A 20,156-nucleotide genomic window follows, 5' to 3' on the forward strand; every position below is an offset into this window, starting at 1 on the left:
GACTATTGCAAAATGAACTCTCTCACATAATGTTCTATCTTTGTAGCTTCAAGTTCGTGGTGAGTTCTAATTAATTTATATATCTGTTAATTTTTTTCAGCAAGCCCTTTATAACAAAATGACATTTTCTATCCTGTAAGCAAGATTCAAGGACAAATGTGTTTTGAATCCCATAAATATTAGTAATCTAACATATATGTGGTATATATATATGGTAGGTAAAATATCAAATAATTGTGACAGCTGGCATCTTTTATTTTTTATATGATTACTGAAAATAATGGTTTGCGTTTCTCTTTATCTCTCATATAAAAACTTTTAGCAGCATCTAAAATATTTTGTCCTCTTATAAAGTCAACACATATGCAGATTTTGATACATCTGCATTTTGAGCTTCCTTACCTTATTTGTTTATATGTAAATCAGCAGACAGATTCAAATGACTTGCTTACTTTGCATTGTCAACCCTGGTTGGTTCATTCAAATGTCTTTTTTGAAAAACTCTCCAAATGCACATGTAACAATAAATTTGACAACAGCTTCTGTTAACCAGGTGAACATGTTAGAGGACATTAACAATGCCCTACCTGCAAAACCTCTTTATCTGCAAAGGCCATGATTCCCTCAAAGATGATAACACTGGCTCCATATACAGTTTTCTGTGGTGGAACAATGTGCATGTATTATGGTAAAATGTACATACAAACGAAGTATGTGGACATATGCACTTAAGTTTACTGTAACAATCATCATAATCAACTAACTGCATGCTCTATATGAAAAGAAATCACAAAATGTATTTGTCAGGAATAACAGATATGCCATCTGGCTCTAGAATAACCAGTAACTTTGCCATGCTACTCATTGAATTACAAAGTGCATTATTGCATTTTAAAATTTGTCCGTCCATACTTACCCAGTCCTTCTGTCTCCCATGAGTTGTAAAGTCATATATTGGGATTTTTACACTCTTCCCCTGCTTGAGTTTGCGCAAGATGTGTGTCAGCAAATCAAAGTCAAAGGCATCAGGGTGGTCAAAGTTATAGTCATTGCTGGCAGCCAGAATCTGCTCTTCAGGAGTCAGGACCTGAGGACAACAAGAATCGAAGAATTTTGGAATGACGTTAAAACAAATGCTCCACAACGACACTTTGCAAACACAATTCAGTGCTTACTGAACAATCCCAATCTCTAACCTTTGTTTAAACACATCTATTAAAATTTGCATAATCAATAAAAAAGATGGATTAAACCACATTGCATTAGTTTTCTAAACAGACAGACCATCAAACAAACAAACAAACAAACAAACGCATACAAAATCTAATGTATTTATCTTGTGCAAAAACACACAGTTTAACGCTGAAGGGCAGTTAATGTTAGGGCACCTAAATTTAGTAGAACATCATGGGCCACTGTGACGTCTGTATCAGGTGGTGTGGGTGTCTGTGTGTGCCCTTAGGGTGGTCGAGCATTAAAACTCCAGACTTGGTATTTGGCAGTTTCACAACAGAGACACCCCCTTCTCAAGTGAACTGACTGCACACTTAATAAGATAAACTGGTGTTACAGGCTGTTCACAGCAGGAGCAAGCAGTAGGTCCCTTTGTCTTGCATCAGAAAATGAAAAAGAGCAGATAAATCTAAGTAGACAAGTTTTTTGGAAGCTGACCACTAGAGAAGCAATGTGTGAACTGGTACTTGCTGAAGGTTATAGCACCAGTGGTGACTGGTAAATGTCTCCTGCTGTGAACAGTCTGAGCTGCTGCTGTCTGATTGTGACAGGATTACATAACCAGAAAGTGGGTGGAAGCATAGAGGAGCATGAATGATGGGGCTTGCTTGTTTGCTTGATTACTCTCAACTACTAGTCTTTTTGGACTCTTCCACCTTCTAATAGTTTGTCTCCTTTTACTCTAGTCAATCCTCTTTTCATCATTCTCAATACTAAGTTTCTCAAAAGCAATCCTATTTTCTGTCTTTTTCCGACCTTCCTCTAGGCTACTGGGAGGTTAGCAACCACATAGATGAAGTGATAAAGAAAAAAGAAGAAGTAATTTGTTGGATTTTATCTGATATCAGCAATTTAACGTTTAGAATCTAAAATCATTTGGAAGGATGTAAAGATGTGCACAAACATCAAATGTCAAGTAACATATTTTTGAGAACAGTCGTTCTTAATAACACATTACAACATTAAACAGACAAGTGGGTGCATGCAAACAGAAAGACTATTATCACATATTGTACACACGTGCACACCTTGTAAAATGAGTCCATCGAGAGAAGTACAACCCATGGAACATCTAGAGCTTCAATGATTTTCCTGGCTACGGTCGTCTTTCCTGATGCGCTGCCACCACACAGACCTGTGACAGAAAATTCAAACAGGCATTTATAATAAGTCAGCAAACATATTTCATTGCGATAGTGCAATTTCAAAATAGTTGTCTTGGGTGAAACATACTAGTCCTAGCTTGACAGTACACCCTGTTATATTGCTTTAAGGCACTGTTTGCATGGAGAGACACAGGCAGAAAACGATACAATGCTTCATTCAAGATAAAGATCCCAATTAGCAAGTAAATACAGTATTTTTTCAGAAATTCCTATTCTCTTGCACTAAACACATTTCTAAGGCCAATTCTTCTCAGCAGCAAAGTAGTGTCAACCTTTAACTCAGTTAGAATATCAATAATGACACTGAATAAGTTTGTCAATACCCATTAGCAGTAAATGGGGTGATTGCTTATTTCTGCAAAAGACACTACTTAGTGTAACTGCTTAAAGATTAGTAAACCTGTTTCCGATATTGCTACTGTATGTTCCGAACATTTATAAGCTTAAAAGTGTATTAGTAAGTTACACAGTTCCCCAAATTCAAACTTCTGTTTGAACTTCTGCTCTTGATCTTGCCAATGTTTCAATTATTGGTACTCTTGTGTTTGAAACTACAAATGTATAGGTGAAAGCATTCTAAATGAAATAAAGATACACAAGGCAAGAAAAAGTCTGTATTTCAACAGTGTGTTGTCCCTCTTTTACGTATCCTACCAATGACAAAGGCCTCTTTGGACTGCGTTCCATGTTCATTGTACCAGGGTGGGCGTCCAGCAGTGTAGATGGTTCGTTTGGAGGTGAGTAGAAGAGGAGGCTCAGACTTACACTGGCTAGTGGTCCTTTTTCTGGGTGAATGACCTATGCTTACCACAGGGAGAAGCCGGTCCAGCGATCCCTCACCACCTCCACTGCAGCAACAAATACACAGAGAACACCATCTGCTTTTTGTCAAAGTATACTGTACATATACATCGATCGAACACAACATCAACACTGGTGGTCCTGATAATGTTATGGAGGACAAGGGTCAGCAAGGCCACTCTGATCATCCTGCAGCTACACAGCCTCATACACAGCAGAATGTGATACACCGTGTGCAGAGGTGCTGGCAAACTACACAAACTCAATATTCAAGTAAGTATACAACTTCAAATCTTTTACTCAAGTAAAGCTACAAAGCAGATTATCTATAGTTTTCTTAAAAGTACTCTATTAAAAAAAAAAAGTATGTTAAATAATACTCATTTCAGTAATTATGGCAAAACATGTACACTAATTAATAAAGAATAAGGCAAGAAATCACTGTTGGTAAAGGTGGAACTGAATTTAAGAGACTTCTGTCCTGACAGATGGTTAACCCATTATGATACCTCAGCATTTATTAGTTCAGAATAGTTTTATAAAAACAAGCAGTTGGTGTTAATGCTGTGGTCACTTATTGTCAAGTAGAATACAACAAAATAACTCCTGGTTACAATATGACAGATAGGTCAGAGTCAGAGCAACATAATTTCACAGTACAACCATTGGTTATTATTGTCCTTGTGTCAGCAGTTGGATTTTACAGTACCTTTGGTGTTAAACAGGCAACGGGGCACTGCAACAAGAAGAAAGCTGTCATACTGCCAGTATGACAAAATGTAATAATCAGGATCATCATAAATAAAAAAAGAGTCTCATCTTGTAACATGGGTAAGTCATAGTATTGCCTTTCAAGTAATCCATGTTTGCCACACACGCACACACTAGTACACTATATGTTATTGACCACATGACACATTGTTGCTCTATGACATCTTCTAGATGACACAACATTATTGATGAACAAAACACTTTTTTTTTCCTTTAGATATTCTAGATATTCTAGATATCGTATGTAATACGTAGTGAAAGTGTTTTGAATTTCATTGCAAACAGAATGTACCTTTTGCAACAGTATCTGGCAATAGATTTACTAATTGCTCCCCACCAAGAACATTGATCAAGTTCAATTTTTGACATTTTAAGAGGATACTCAATAATGGCGGTTAACATTTACTTATTGCTTGTGGCAAATGATGATTCAATGCAGAGAACTTGACTTGCACACGTCAAAATAACCACTCCCCCAGAACACTTGCTTCACCTTATAGAGGCTGGGTAGAGGCACAGCCTGTGGTGGGTGCATTACAAAATTATAGTTTGAAGTAATGTAAAAGGATAAGAGAAAAGCCTACTTGGACATCATCAGAAAATCAACTGCTTTTAATTAACTGTTTTTAAGGAACAAAAGCAAAATCACTATGAAACATCACATATAGGCCACATACTTCCTCAGACATGCCAATAGGTCTAAGGTGAAGCTAACAAGAGATTGCAAAGATTTATCAGACTAGAGTCACCTGAGACAGACTGAGACAGCACATAGGAGCATGAATGAGAACACTCCAGCTGGGTTATCTGTTGAAACTAAACTAAGAGGCCATAAAAGATTAGCCTAGATGATTATGCTGAATCATGCCCGTGTTCCGTGGTTACAGTGAAACAAGAGTTCTCAGTGATTCTAAACATTACATACACGTATCTTTCAATGCGCTGTTGTGAGACGAAAAAGGCTACATAATGCCACAGTTCAGGTACCTGAACAAGAGAACAAACATGGAGTATAACTCAATCAGGTGGTCAAGAAAAGTAACAGCAATAAATACGAGGGTCACTCAGTATCTTATATTATTCTGTGACTTGTTCCCTATTTTGAAAACCTTGTTATGCACAATAGTTAACACGAACTGTGCATTCATATGACCCAACCTTAAATCTACAGAGAAAAAATACAGGTTAGTTTAGTTTACCTTAGGCCTGGGCAAAAGAGTTTAAATGAATATTACAGAATGAATATAAGTAATATCTTACAGTCCTGATACCAATATACTCAGCTGTCTGTTTTTACATCTAGGTAAAACTAATGCAGTTTAATCCATCTGCCCAGCAATAAAATCTGCTTTATGGAAACCTTTTTTAAAAGGCACTTATTCACTAACTTATACGTCTTCCAAAATATGTACTTTGAACTAAATCTGATTTTATTTATGCAGCCAAATATTACCTCGTTGATATAACTTCTAATAGAAACATGTCATTACAGCACAGGGAGCCTTTACTACAGGTGCAGTTTACCTAGGTGTATCTAATAAATCGTCATTTCAGTGTTTATAATCATATGGAATAGTAATTAAATATAAAATTATTGACATTCATCTTACTGAACTCTGAGAAAACTATTTGAACAAAACAACTAACTCTTAGTTTTCTTCTACAGTTTCTGTTGAATTGTGTTTTGAATGTACACACAACAAAACATAATAATAACAAGTGTATTTGATGAGCTTCACTGAAACTTTGACTGACACACCCAAACTTTTCCAAATCATATGAACCTGTTATAGGACTACTGTATATTCTGGAGAGCTTAAGACTGGAGTTGTCATTCCTGCTTATCTGCATTCTGAGGAGAGAAACTGTACACTTCATCCTCACATACTAGCAAAAAAATACTTAACTATTTCATGCAGCTGAAAGTACTAGAATTAAAAGCATAAACAGAAACATATATAAATAAAATGCACTTACCTGCCATCAGATGTAAGAGTCCAACAGCCAGATATTCTAGCTCCTGAATAACCAGGTAGTGAGTTCATAACTGCAGACAATATAATTGCAGCTTCCACTTTGTGTAATCTGCAAGTTATGTCTTAATCTTATATTTCTGCCTCAGTATTTATATGTTATGCACTCGGGCACCACAACATACTTAACACCACTGCATCAGAACATCCAGAGAGAGAAAGAGAGAGAGAGAGAGAGAGAGAGAGAGAGAGAGAGAGAGAGAGAGAGAGAGACAACTGAGAATATTGAGGGTAATCAGCTTGGAAGAAAAACGAAACTTTAAACATCTGGTTATCGTTCTGTTTCTTCCATTGAGGAAGAGAAAAAGAAATGCAGCTTTGTCAAGAGAGAGAGAGACAGTGCGCGCACTAACTGAAATTACAGCGCAGCTTTTCCTTCCTCTTTCACTTGCTCTGTACTCCTCCCAGCCCACAAATGTAAGAGGATAACCTACCCTACAGATTATGTTCATTAGGTGATATTAATAGCATCAGGTTAGGGCCAGACCTTCCCACTCCTGGCACACATAAACACATACACATGCCAAACTTGGGTCAACTGTCTTTCACAGTCAGTGTCACAATATGTGGCTGGAGGGGTAAGCAGGAAGAGAAAAGAGCACGAGAAACAAAACGGATAAAACTGGGGAAAGAAAGCAAGAGTTTAGTAAAGTCAAGGAGCTATTTTCCTCTTCTGATGCTGACACAGTTGATGATCTTCACAATAGAGAAGCTTCAGTCTGTGATGAGGAGGTAAAGAGAAAGACAAGATGACAGAGGGGAAGAGCCTATGTGCTTTTTCCTTGCAGGGACTCACCATGTCTCTGTGTGCCTTACAACAGAGTCTAGAGACATGAGCATGACAGAAAATGCATGCACGCACGCACACACGCACACACAGACAGAGAGAACTGTCCCCTCCCTAACTTCACTCACTGGGAATAAACAGCATGATGAAATCTAACACTACCTCTACTGCTCTATCAGCTGACAGTTTGAGGAACAGCCCAGGGCACACATGCAACAAACAAGCACTCACACGCGCACACCCGGCCACAACTTGTAAAGACAAACAAATCATTATTCTCAGAGATCTGAGGAGACAGACTTGTTTTCCAGTGCAGCACAAACAAACCCTAGAACTGTGCACGCTAAAGACAGCTTAAGAACCACACCACTTAGAGAAGCAATTACTAGTAGATATGATTAAAACTAACATTTAAAGCCTTTCCAAATATTTGGAGAGAGGACTTGGCAAGACTTAATTTCTGTATACTTTCCTGTTAAACCACAGGGGAATTACTCAAGGGAACACAGTGTTTTCCCTCTGATCTTCCCTGTAGTTTTGGAACCATCTCTGTTGCTTTATAGTGCAGTCATAAGACAGCTGCAAAGCAAGAAAGCCACTTCGAAACAAAACGCCTGCACTCGTTGCTATGCCAAACATGGCTACAGGGATGCACAGCAGGGCTACCAGCTGCTTAGGGGATGCAGTAAAACTTCACTAAAACTAATATTGTATGTAGAGTGAGAGAAATGCTGTACTACTGATCAGAGCCCATATTAGACTGTAATATGAAACAAATAGATTTTTTGCACAACATACTAACATACATAACAAGGACAGTTATTTAAGTGTAGATAAGCACATTTGTACAGTAAGCATTGCTCATGCAAAGGATTAACAATATAACTGAAAAAACTCTCCAACATATTGCAACAAAATACCATAAATCTCCAGCTAAATCGTATACAGTTTAAATTAAAGGCTTTTATTTATCTCAATATCTTAGAGATTACATTTTGTTGAACTTTGTGCAAGGATTGTATGATATTTGTCAAATGAAAGCACATTCTGGAAGTTGTGTTCATTGCTTTCTGCCTATTTCACATTATCAAAATATATGAAAAAGCCTGTGCCTGCTCCCTGATCCTCACAAACACACAAAATATCATAAAGCGCTCTCTTAATAAGTTATTGTTTAGTAAAAGCGAGATATATTTACATTTATTTGGCACAGGGCCTTATGCAAAAAAGCTTACAAGTGAGGAACACATACCACGGGGGATTTACACTTCAATGTCACCCATTACTGAGCTCACTCCTCAACCTCAGTAGAAGGATCGTCACCGTGGAGCAAAACTTTTAACTCTTATGTTTTTAGTACGTCTACTACACAAAAACCAACGTGCAATACAATGACACCCTCTTGTGGCTCAGTAAGTTGCAAGGTGGAGGTGATTATGGATAACGGACAGGCGAGCAATAAGTTATCGGTTTTACTTATTTATTTATTTATTTATTTCTGTAGACTTCTTTTAAAGGATCACGTTACTTGTGTATCTGTGCTGACTGGAAATATCCTCCCACGCTTTTTGCAGTTAGCTAGCGTAGCGCTAGGCAGAAACGCAGTTACCTTCGTTCAGTCTATTTGGTTCAATAAAACCGTTATACCACGCATTATAGAATGTTAGCATAATGTTAGCGTTAGCACAAAATGTTTTTTTTTAAAAAACGTTTTTTCTTCGACTGGTTTTCTGATTTACGATACGATGTTGTGAAATAAGGGCACCCTGAGTAAACTATGACAACTGTTGTGTCCAAGTGAGACAGTGAGTACAACGGATTATTGAAATACTCCAGTAAGTAATAAACTATTAATTACAGCGTAACTTCGGGCTGTCATTAGGCGACTTGTTGCCGTTAGGGGCACAGCACAGCGTCATTAAAGCAGACCGTGTGTTTCTGTAAGGATAGACAGCCCAACAGCAAAAACATATCTTCTAAATGTCCCCTAAAATCGTTTTGCAGGGTCCAGAGGTTTGGAGTAAAACCGAAAATTACCTGTGAGTTAGACAAGACGTTTTTTCTTCGTTGTCCATCTTTGGCAGCCTATCTTCGCTTTTAACTGCAGACATTGAGGCTGTGTTGACAAACGGGTGAGTAACGTCGAGGCATCATGGGAGTTGTAGGAAGATCGCGTTTCACTGCCGTAAAGATTTAAAGGCACCCGGCCCGAGACGGACTTCAAACCCAGAATGCAGCCGCGAGGAAATTGTGCTCCGCAGCTGCAGCGTGTACGCTGCATGGATCTGGGGTAGTGTGTCGCAATACAGGGCCTTTCCCAAAGTTGGCAGCAGATCGAGGTTACGTGTTTCTGACTCTTGGCATTCTATTGTTCCAAATTACAATTCCGATCATATTGTAAATGTTTAGGCAATCAGTCCCAGATTTATTCTTTAGCGTGACAAACATAGAGCAGAACTATCCTTAAATAGGTACAACTTAGAACTTCAGGATTACTTCACAGCATGTTTTGACAAGTCCAGAGCACTACATGAAGTTATAACATTTTAGTAAGTAATTAATTACTATTATTATCAAACACTGAAACTAACTAAAAAGTTGACAAAAGCTGACACATTATTAGTCAACAAACTTTTATTAATTAATTGAGGGATACTAATGCACAGGTAATACAACAAGTTCGGGAGAAAAATTGTAACAGTTCAGACTCAAAGGAGGTGTTGACGCCTCTAATGTTAGGTACTATACAGCTTAATTTCAGTTATGGAAATCTTTAATACATTATTAGTCTCATTTTACCTGTTACCTATATATAATAACCAGTTCTGAGCTAGAACATCATTTCTTAAAACTCAACAGTTTCTTCGCAATGGCCCCACAATGGCCCCTGCTTTTAACATACAAAATGAACTACTGTTGTCCAATAAAAGGGCACATGTCTCAGGCCATCTAAGGAGATTTATAAGGATTAACATTTGTTTTGGAAATAACATTGCTGACAAAAGGGAAGACACTTGAGCCTGCTGTTTCCCCAGGTACAAAAGTCACACCACACACAATCCAGGTAACTAGAAAGCTCCAACAACACTCCTATTTCAAGCCTATTCATGGTATAGTAAGTGCACTAAATACAGAAACAAACACATACATATGCCTTTTTGTCCCATATTGAATAGATAATAATAAAGGACTCTCTCAATGTGTTTGTCATCATGTCAAAAAGCTCAATTTATGTGCATCATCAAAATGGATAAAATAACAATGTATGCCAACATACAGGCCTACAATGTTCTTTGTGGTCTACAAAGTTTTTTGAGACTTTTTTGTTCTAGATTTCATGATATGTAAAATGATATTGATGATCATTGATGTAAAATAATCTTGATATTTTCAAAGCAATCAAATAAAAGTGGGGTGGGGTGGGGTTCAAAAGACACATCAATATTAAAATATTAGCAAGCCAACAAAACCAGCTAAATATGTTGTATTGCTGTACTCTCTAAACATGTTGCAGTTAGCTCACACTGCGGGAAAGATATGTGTTGTCCACATCGTAGGAAGACAGATAGTAAAGGGTGTGGTAAAGTATAAAATACCCACTGTTAAAAGCAGTGCTAAACTATCATATTGCAACACCAAAGCTTGTCAGGTAAACACAATGTGATGTTATTAATGAGTAACAAGCAGTTGATGAACTGATTCTCTGACACACTTGACAAAAAGTGTTACCAAGTCTTTCATCCAGTCTTAACAAAGGTGCCGTTTATTACACCCACACAAACACACACACGCGCGCACACGGTCTGGACAACTCAAATTGAAAAGGTCCAAGGACCAATCAGTGCTTATCTTCCTTATCCTCCCCAGTTGAACCTGGATGGAAGATAAAAATGTCCAGCCCGCTAACAGAGACAAACACATGCGTGGTCATCCCCACCTGAATAAACTCCATCAGTTGATTAATAATGGAGAATTTCAGCTGAAATCTTTAGTTTACAATATAAAAAGTCACAGCCTGGGGATGACACCACCCAGGACTAGGAGATACATTTCAAATTCAATGTTTGTTGAAAGCGTTCTGCTGACATCAGTGCTTTTCTATAATAATGGAATTGAATATGTTGGTGCAAAATTTAGAGTACTTGCCAGTAGGGAGAAAATGGCAGGATGGATTGGTGGATTTAACTGAGTTGTATCAGGTCCTTAAGGTAGAGTGGCAAGTAAAGCACCCTTATCTCTTCAGAATAACCTCACACCACAACTATCCAAAGCTATCAGAATGCTATCTAGGTTATACACACAAGAGAATATAAAATAGATTTGTGATATTTATTTAAGTAAGCAAGTCATTATTTTATGGACATAGACTGCAAATATAAATCAAATATTTATGGATTTTTCATCTGCTCAAATTGCTAATATAATTGTAAATTCAAGTATTTACTTTAAACGTGTTAAAGTGAAAATATTCTCTGATTGCACACATTTTAGAATTGAAAAGTAATTAGATAATATTGGAATATTTTAAAATCTGAAGATAAACTAGCATTAAGTAGTAGAGCAGCCTTGACATTCAACAGGCCAGTTATGGCTTTATGTGGTGAGTCATAATTACATGGCCATGTTGGATTACAGATACTATCTAGAAAGCATGTTGCTCATTATCCAAGTAAATTTAGATTTTCTGTAATTTTATTTTTCATCAGCATAAAGTATTTACGTTCCTGTGCCTGACAGCTGCTAGGTTAGGTTGAATACTCCTGGAGTGCAAAATTCCAAGAGGGGAGCAAGAAGGGTTAAGGGTTAAAGTGCAAGGCAATAACTTTGAGCATCCAGGAATTAATTCATATACATAATTATATATGAATCTTCATTTGCAACTTTTCTGTTTAATAAAACTTTTTTTCCCTCAACCTCTATAAAAGATATAATTTTTATTCTCTCCTCAGCTCTTTGATTCAAGCAATAGCCAAATAATGGCCTTCTTTGAAATGGTGTCACATCCTTTGATTGTGCTGCAATGGTGCAACAAGCTTCACACATAATTCATCCTTCTGTCCAACATTTAGCTTTGCCAGTCCTATTTTAGACAGAATACTTCAAGTTTTTTGTTTAAACTCAATTAAACAATTCCATATTAAGCATCATTGTAACTAGCTTACACCTTAAAGATGAAAATCTCGAACAGTCATATTTAGGGTATGCTGCTGTCAAGTTCAGTGTAAAAAAAAAATAAAAAAAATGTTCTGACACTTAATTATAGTCATCAAAGCAGATACCTTTCAACATATGGTGCAGATAAAATGAAAACAAATGTCACTGAAGGGACAGCCACATACTGTAGTAGCTGTACAAAAAACAGAGTGAAACATGATTAAGAACTGACCAACATTTTAGCTTACAGTATTTGACATTTACTTGAAACATGAAAATTAAAAAACAATAGAAGTAAAACCATAAAGAAAACCATAAAAAAAAATCCAGATCAAGAACAACATTGCACTATTAGCACACACTGCAAATATTCCGATTGCTTATGATCCAATTGGACGTGTCAGGCTTAGAAATAACAGACCGCATCATTGCTTTGAGTATATAGATATATAGATATAGTTTATGTACACAGTACAGTATATCTGTGAAAAAATGTGAAAACACTAGCTATCATTAAATGATATTCACCATGCTAATAGAATATCCTTTGTAGAACCTCTCAAACACAACACAAATCTCATAGAGAGTTACTCTATATGTTGTTTGGAATACTAACTCTCTTCACAAAATGATGTCCATGTAGAAATGTTGTCCTTGGTTCCTACTGACACCCTTGCTGTGAGTACAGAAACTAAAATGTGTGCCTTCAAAAGGAGACAAAAGTGGAATGAAGTAATAAAACACTACTGTTACATGAGTATTGTTGGTAACAGTAGACACATTAACTGTGAGGTTTCAAAGCCAAGATCTGAAGTCTGTATTAAATGTTTTACTTCCTAATGGTTGATCTCACTTTCTTCTTAGTGCCAAGTCCTTGTGAAGTTAGAAGGGTCTTTTAGCTTCCTGGCATAACATTTACAGTACGCATTCTCGCTGGCTCCTGGGTCGACAAAAACAGAGCTACTCTGACAATGTTAACCTCTTGGGTTTGCTTCGTCTGGCAGTGGAGGGGATAGGCTGTCTGTTTTGGCCTGACTTAGCACTGTCCGTTGGGTCAGGGATCAGAGTGGGAGACTGTGTTGGGCTTGAGGACGGAGTCATGGAAGCTGCTGAGATTTGAGTAGTGGCAAGTGCTTCAGTATTTGTTTGAAAAGGCGCAACAACAGGAGGGCGATCTTTGGGCTTGCGGCCCCTCTTCTTACCACTGGTGGCACCATTTCTCACCTCTGTTTTGATCCCGTTGTTCTCCGGTGCTTTACTTTTGCTACTGGAGATCACTTGACTGGCTGCTGCACGGAACCAGTTCTAAAGCAGTAAAATACATTTACAGTAATTACCTCAAGCACAAAGGACGTAAAGAGAGTCTGAATCGGTATATTACTGCACAAGCTTTCTAGTGTAATTAGTAGGGAAATCCTTCTCTGAATAGCCCCAGTAGAGCACCCAAAGTCTCAAGACCTGTGACTGTTTGTTGGGAACAAGCTATATTGTTGGAAATTCTGTGGCATTTTGTAGTTACAAAATATGTATGGACATCATGAACATCTTGTTTCATCCATCAGTTAATACCTTGTTGTTATAAGATTAAATACAACATCTTCAGCGATTTTCGGTTTTTACTGTATATTAGCAAGTAGTAGAAATGCTACTAGTAGATCTATGCTAAACAACGCAGTAGCTTGATTTCAGGCTAAGGGGAAATGGACACTGTGTGACCCACCTGTGAGTGTGTTTTGCTAATGTGGTACTTCACACCACTTTCTGAACTGAATTCCTTCTGACAGATCAGACATGTGTATTTCCCTAGTTCTCCACCACCCTGCAACACACAAACACACACACAAACACACACACACACACGCAGTACTTCAGCTCAAACAATTTTTTTCTGCTTTGTTGTTGTTTGCATGAGACACTGAAGATTGGAGGCTGTACCTGGCTGCAGTTGGCAAGGTGGGCCTTTAGTCCCGACACACTGGAATACACAGCTTCACAGTTCTGAAAAAACAAAACCAACCCCCCCCCAAAAAAACAAAACAAAACAAAACAAAAAAAAACAGTGAGTGAATGTTAACCTTATCCATATTCCAGTAAGGTTTATTGGGATACATGCTCAGTGACACATTAAATTAGAAATTGTTCCTACTTCATTGGTGCAGCAGACGAAGCCCTTCTCTTTGACTTGGTTCTTCCAAGTTTCTAGTAGCTCTGGGCTGAAGTTGGGGAGGCCAGGGCGAGTGTAGTTTAACTACAAAGAGAACATCTATATCAGGAATCATATTTATCTGTTGGTTTCACATTTTCCCACTTGCACCTAGTGTTTTTGTGCCTTTTCATGAAATGTGTATAATCCTGTTTTTTCTTCTGTGTATGTGTGTATTAGTTTATTTTGATTGAGATATCTTCACCCAAAAAGTGTTGCTCATACACATCTGTACTGGCCTCTTTGTGTAAGCTCAGTAGCGTGTGTTTAGAGAGTTTACAGTACATACACTGCTTTCAGATTTACTGTCTACACACTTTAGCCTCACCCTCTTGCTGTCAGGCACCAGATCATCCTTGATGCGGCGCTTGGTGCCCCAGTCTTTAGCCAGTTCATCTTCTGCTATTTCCTGTAGGTGGAACACTGCCACCTGAGCTGACTGGCGCCTCACTCTGCCACTGGGGGTGCGTTCAAAGTCCTCCCTCGAGCTCTCATTCTGTAATGTTTTGTTTTTGTCTCTCTCCCTCTCCTTTTCTTTGTCCCTGTCTTTCTCCCTGGCTTCAGTTTCCTTCTCCTTAGGCTGGCTGGATGGTGCTTTCTCCTGCCAGTCCTTCTCAGGCCAGCTTTGCTCTTTCTTGCCTACTGATCGAAACTCCTCAGAGACAACCTGGAGGAACAGAGAGACACTAAGTGGTACTTAGTAAAATTTAGTATAATGTTTATAAAACAGTGTACTATAAAAAGTGTTTTTTATACCCTCACTATTTTCTTACCCTCTCCTTGCCAGTGTTGTTGTTGGTGTCTGTAATATTGTCTTTGCTGTTGTTGGTGGTAGCTGACATCATGGTGGTGATGGCTGGGGAGTGTTCGGTACGCACATGGTAGTCTCTTCCCGCCTTAGAGCGGTAGGTTTTCCCACAATGCTGGCATAGAAACACAGGCTTCTCATCATCAGAAAACTCTCCTCCACAGCGCTTCTGGTGATACTGGTAGCCCATCAGACTGGAAAAGTGGGCTGAACATCCCTGTACGTGTGTGTGTTTGCACATACAATGTTTATGTGATTGTGTGAGGCCAGTGACAAAAATCAAACATAATTTTAAAAACACATTAAGGAATAAATTGGGTACATGAAGGTAGGTATATTGGAACAATATCTCTGCTTTTGTGGATACTCTGAAGAAGACAGAGAGGAAAAACAGGAGGAAAACTGCTCATTTTCCAGTGTGAAGACATCTCTGTACAGACGCTATTTTTCACAATGTTTTTCTTCCTCTCTCGGCTTTTTGCACTCTAGTATGACTAATGGGAAGCACAGTGTTGATGTGGTTTTGGGCAACTTGTCAAGAACAAGGAATACAGTACAGGAAAAAGTGGGGAGTGAGGCAAAATGAGGAAGATACAAAAAGGGGAGCCTGAGGAAAAGGGTGAAAAAAAAAATCAAAACTGGCAGATGTTAAAGGAGGAAAATGTGACATGAAAAATAGAAAAGTTGTAATAGAAATAAAGGACAAAGGAAGGAATTGTAGTAAAGAATAAGACAAAGCTTAGGTGAAAAGGGACAGCACGAAAGAAGGAGCACATACCTCACTAGGACACTTGATTCGTCCCATCTGTTTGAGCACTCTGCGAAGCCTTTCTCTCTCCTCATGCTCATCGTCTGTCTGGCCTTCTCTCCCTGAGGGCTGAGAGGCAACAACAACAATGTCACATAACCATTTCCCACCACAACACCTCCCCATCCCCTTGACTTAAAAAATAAGAATGTTGACGAAAATGTGTTTTTCATCTTGGGTGTTCACACTGCGCCAGGATCATTAAATGGTTTCATGGTGAGGCTGTTACTCAAGGCATGCTTATGACAACTGTCAAACTCATGTTTTCACTCAAGTGTTGGCTGGTGCCAAACCTCAGCCAAGACCAGAACAACAGATGGCAAGGCTGCCAGGGAGAGGAAAGAGGAGAAGTAATAGGACTGGAGAGAGTCTGGACTGAGGAATCCCAGTGGAGTGAACTTCATGTGTTTTCTCATGTGTTAACACACAGACAAAAAACTAAGATGACTGGATCGCAGCTCTAGTTGTTTGTAAAGGTAAGAAGGAAATGAAATAAGCCAGAGTACTTCACTAATTCAAGTAAATCACGCTCAACCCTGCAGCCAGGAAAACAGACACCAGTTCAGCCTTTGATTTAAGCTCGCAAGTAAAGAAAAAATAAAATTACATTAGGTTGTAGTCTTAATGCCTACAACAAGAAACACAATGACAAAAAGAGCATGAGAGTGAGAGATGAAGCAGCAATATCACAGTAACAACAGCAACATCAAGGTCAAACTCAGTGGGTGACCTGTGTCCCTCTATCAGCATGCTGTGTTTTCCCATACTGCACTATGAGTGGACCATATGACTGTACTGACAATACCCAGGCCCCTGGGTCAGTGAAAATGCCTAATCAAATAATTTCCCCTCACTTTATAGCTTTGCTTTGTCAACTTTTTTACACGGAAATGGTCAATAGAAATGAATAACAAATTCAGCGCAAATTATTTTGCAGCAAATTGAGATTAGAGCACAGACAAAAAAGCAAACTAACACAGAATTAACAATTATGATATTATTATATATTATATTATCAACTGGTGAAAGTTTTGAGGATCTTAGTTTTATCAAATAAAGAGTACTGTGCTTTGCCCTGATAACTGGAACACTACCAATAAGGTCAGGGCACAACAGGTCCATACTGAAGACAAATGGCAGTATCAAAGGGTGTAATATGGCCAATACAGCTGAGCAAGTCATCTATCATGACTATTAAACCCGCAAACATCACACACCCAAAACCCCTTAGACACACACACCATTTACACATATTTGAGCATATATCATACTGTACATTACTGGAATTAGTATCTGCACAAAACATGGCACACATGCAGCATTTAACAAGAGTTGTTGTGATACTTTATGAAACAGAAGTGTTGAATTATTCATAAACTTCATAGTATGACTGCTCTGATGCAAGAGTGTCATGATAATATCTTAATGAAGCTCTCTGCTGTCAGTGTTAAGACAAGTGCAGAAATGCGTGCACTCCAAGGACAAGAATAGCAATCAGCAGCTCAAATGTATGATCGTTTACAGGATCAAAAGAAGGACATAGCTGCTTACAATCAATCTGCAAAATTCCAATATGTAGTATAACTCATGAGAAAGGTTTTTTAGATGCATATGTATATAGATAGATGCCTACATGCAGGACACACCTCAGCAAGCTGAAAGTGACATTAGCATAAGCATATCAACCGCATATAGAATCACAAGTGCAAGCTTAACTGTTTCCTGAATGTACGTAGCGCTTTGGTGTGGTGTCTAATAACTACCCCGTTTATTGGGTCAGTGTGACAGTGGTGAAACACTAGCTGTCTGAACACCTAAAGCATTCTCATCTGACTACTGCTCGAAAGATTAGAAATTAGTTGCACAGGGTAACATTAATTTTTTGAGACTTCAAGGCAGACCTTGGGAATTCCAACATTTGCAAATGTACCTTGGTGCTGTGTTCAGCCATGGTGTGGTAGTTGAGACCAGCCTTGGACCTGAACTGTTTGTGGCACTGCTGGCACTTCAGGGCATCCTGGAGCTGCATGGGTTGAAGGCCAAACAGAGGATCAAATTACATTTCTATTAAAAGAACCATGTATCCCACCCGTGTTGGCTTTACTTTTTATTGGATCCATCAATATGGCAACATTTCATCTGTAATTTAATAGAGTTTGTTATTAGTGCACAATTGTGGTCAAAATAAAGGACAAAGGACTCAGAAACTTTGGGAACAAGAAAAAGCCAATTTACTGAAAAACACAGTGTTCTTTTTCAAAGTCTTTTCTACTCGCTTCTATATTGATTTGGAGAGGGAGATGCTTTGATGGTGAGTGACCCAGTGGTAATGTGGCAATTCTGTCATTGCTTAACGGCACTCTGTCACTTTAATAGTGTCACATAGGCCACTAGGCCAAGATGCCATTAAAATGGCTGCAGAACACATCTCTCTGAGGACCTGGAATGTACTGCACTGCTCAAGCTGGCATGTCTTCAGGAAAAGCTCAATATAATGTATTTCTATTACCTTTTTCTGTGCTTCACTACTAACCATTGTGGAACCATTGTTTCCATAAACCACAACTGAATGCAATGCAACCAAACCATGACCTTCCCTTTGACAAGTAAAGTGTATTACATGATAAAACTGCTTAAGATTACTGTACTGAGATACTTCCTGATGTTATTTCTACAGCCTTACAATCAATGTCTTTACTGTAAAGTCTCCCCAGACTCTGCACATTTGAGACCTCAGGGAGTAGTATCTAATAACGCTGGGGACAAAGTTATAATCTGTTGTGGATATTACAGATCTTGGTTGAGAGAGCTTAATTTTATACTTGAACAGAAAAAAGTTCTAATGACAATTGTGGTTTAGAAAAGATTTGTAAACATGTAGAGTTTTATTTTAAATAAGATAGATGCTGAAGCAGTATGCTAAATTGCTTCCATTCCGATTAAAACATCATTTGCATTGTTCAGTGTCACATGTTACACAGTATCCAACATTTTTTGTTCCAACAGCATTTAGCAGGTCTTACTTTATGGATTAATATTAAACATTCCATTAGATTTTTGGCAGGCAGATTCCTCCAAATAAACTGCAGTGAAAGCAAGGTTGGACTTTGACCAAAATCCCTCCCTTTTTAATCATACACAACTCCTTATTTAAAAAGGTACACTAATTCACCCAACATAGAGCACTCACTTGAGAATTTCGAGACTTACAAACCATTGTCATATTGCGTCACCACAAAAGCTGTTAGAGCCATGCAATGGTAAATGTGTCCTTTTTTAAAAATTCCAATCTCAAAGTTTTGAGTGCACTACATAGTCGATAGATTTCAACATTTGAATACTACAATAAAATGCCAAACACTACATAATGAGTAGGGGGTAATTGCGGACACAGCCCTTGGTGTAGAATATGGGCAACAACACCCTTTTTTAGGGTTTCCTACTGTAGCAAGCTCTACCAAAAGCTGTGACAACTCGCTCCCATTCTAATGAACAGATGTGTCACGCACTGACCTTCTGGCAAATCTCCATGTGTTTCTTAAGGCCGTGGATTGTTTTCCTGGTAACAATGGAGCAGGTGGGACACACCACTTCACCTCGCTCTGATATTGCGCGCTGCCACTGGATGTCCGGAACAGCGACTTAGAAACACAAAGATACAGTATACCTTTGTTAATTAGCTAATCAATTATTTTGGAATAACCAGGCATAACCTACACATTTATTTAAAAAAAGGTGGCCAGAACATTAGAACCATCCCTAAATAAAATGCACTCCAGTATGATTCAACCACCCACTATGACCTCAATAATAAACAGAGAGTAGAATTATGACCTTTCTCACAGTTTTAACTTAAAAACTGAGATATTATAACACTGTAAAAGTACAATTCATGACAAAGCTGCTGTATTGGTTTGCATCACATTGTACAGGTGAAACTAATAAAGTGGCTAGTGAGTGCATTAACACATATAGATATTTACACCGGTCTCTCTACATTTTGGGGCAAACTAATTCATTTGAAATGATCTGTTTGTTCACCAGAGCTGGTTGATGCTGGGTCCTTCTTCGAGGACTGACTTGGAGTAAGCCTTCTCTGAGGCTCATCACTAAACCCACTCCCTTCAGATCTCTTCACACGGCCTGCTTTCAGCTTCTCTTCCACCTTTGTCATACCTGCAATGCACATGTGCACATGCACATGTACGCACAGACAAAGAAACACATACACTTAAGTCACAGTAGTATTTAACAATCCAGATTAAAGTATTTGAAGTGAAGAGAGACATACAAGCAAAGAGGGACCGTTTGACGACAATGCTAAAAAGCTGTTGATGAAGTTGATGAATGAATACAAAAAAGAAAGACTTTTCATTATACCAGATCAGTGGC

General features: G+C 38.4%; 1 protein-coding gene across 17 annotated transcripts in view; it reads right to left on the reverse strand.

The window, feature by feature from the left end:
• uckl1b (uridine-cytidine kinase 1-like 1b) overlaps nt 1-20,156 on the reverse strand; it is a 40,994-nt gene that overhangs the window by 7,111 nt on the left and 13,727 nt on the right. For 8 of the 17 annotated variants that reach the window (XM_067528037.1, XM_067528036.1, XM_067528035.1 and 5 more), the window contains 11 exons: nt 19,806-19,940; nt 19,278-19,405; nt 17,695-17,787; nt 15,735-15,833; nt 14,922-15,173; nt 14,477-14,815; nt 14,092-14,193; nt 13,881-13,943; nt 13,666-13,764; nt 8,829-13,250; nt 3,130-3,277 (listed from right to left, as the gene is read on the reverse strand). In XM_067528037.1, coding sequence (XP_067384138.1) covers nt 12,906-13,250; nt 13,666-13,764; nt 13,881-13,943; nt 14,092-14,193; nt 14,477-14,815; nt 14,922-15,173; nt 15,735-15,833; nt 17,695-17,787; nt 19,278-19,405; nt 19,806-19,940 — 1,655 coding nt within the window. In that variant the 3' untranslated portion in view covers nt 3,130-3,277; nt 8,829-12,905. Of the gene's footprint in view, nt 1-587; nt 660-916; nt 1,088-2,261; nt 2,369-3,053; nt 3,278-5,948; nt 8,791-8,828; nt 13,251-13,665; nt 13,765-13,880; nt 13,944-14,091; nt 14,194-14,476; nt 14,816-14,921; nt 15,174-15,194; nt 15,564-15,734; nt 15,834-17,694; nt 17,788-19,277; nt 19,406-19,805; nt 19,941-20,156 lie in introns of those variants that run through there. The other 9 variants (XM_067528041.1, XM_067528044.1, XM_067528049.1 and 6 more) reach the window with 9 other exon arrangements.

Source organism: Channa argus, chromosome 13 (assembly GCF_033026475.1).
Source record: "Channa argus isolate prfri chromosome 13, Channa argus male v1.0, whole genome shotgun sequence".
NCBI classification, from domain to species: Eukaryota; Metazoa; Chordata; class Actinopteri; order Anabantiformes; family Channidae; genus Channa; species Channa argus.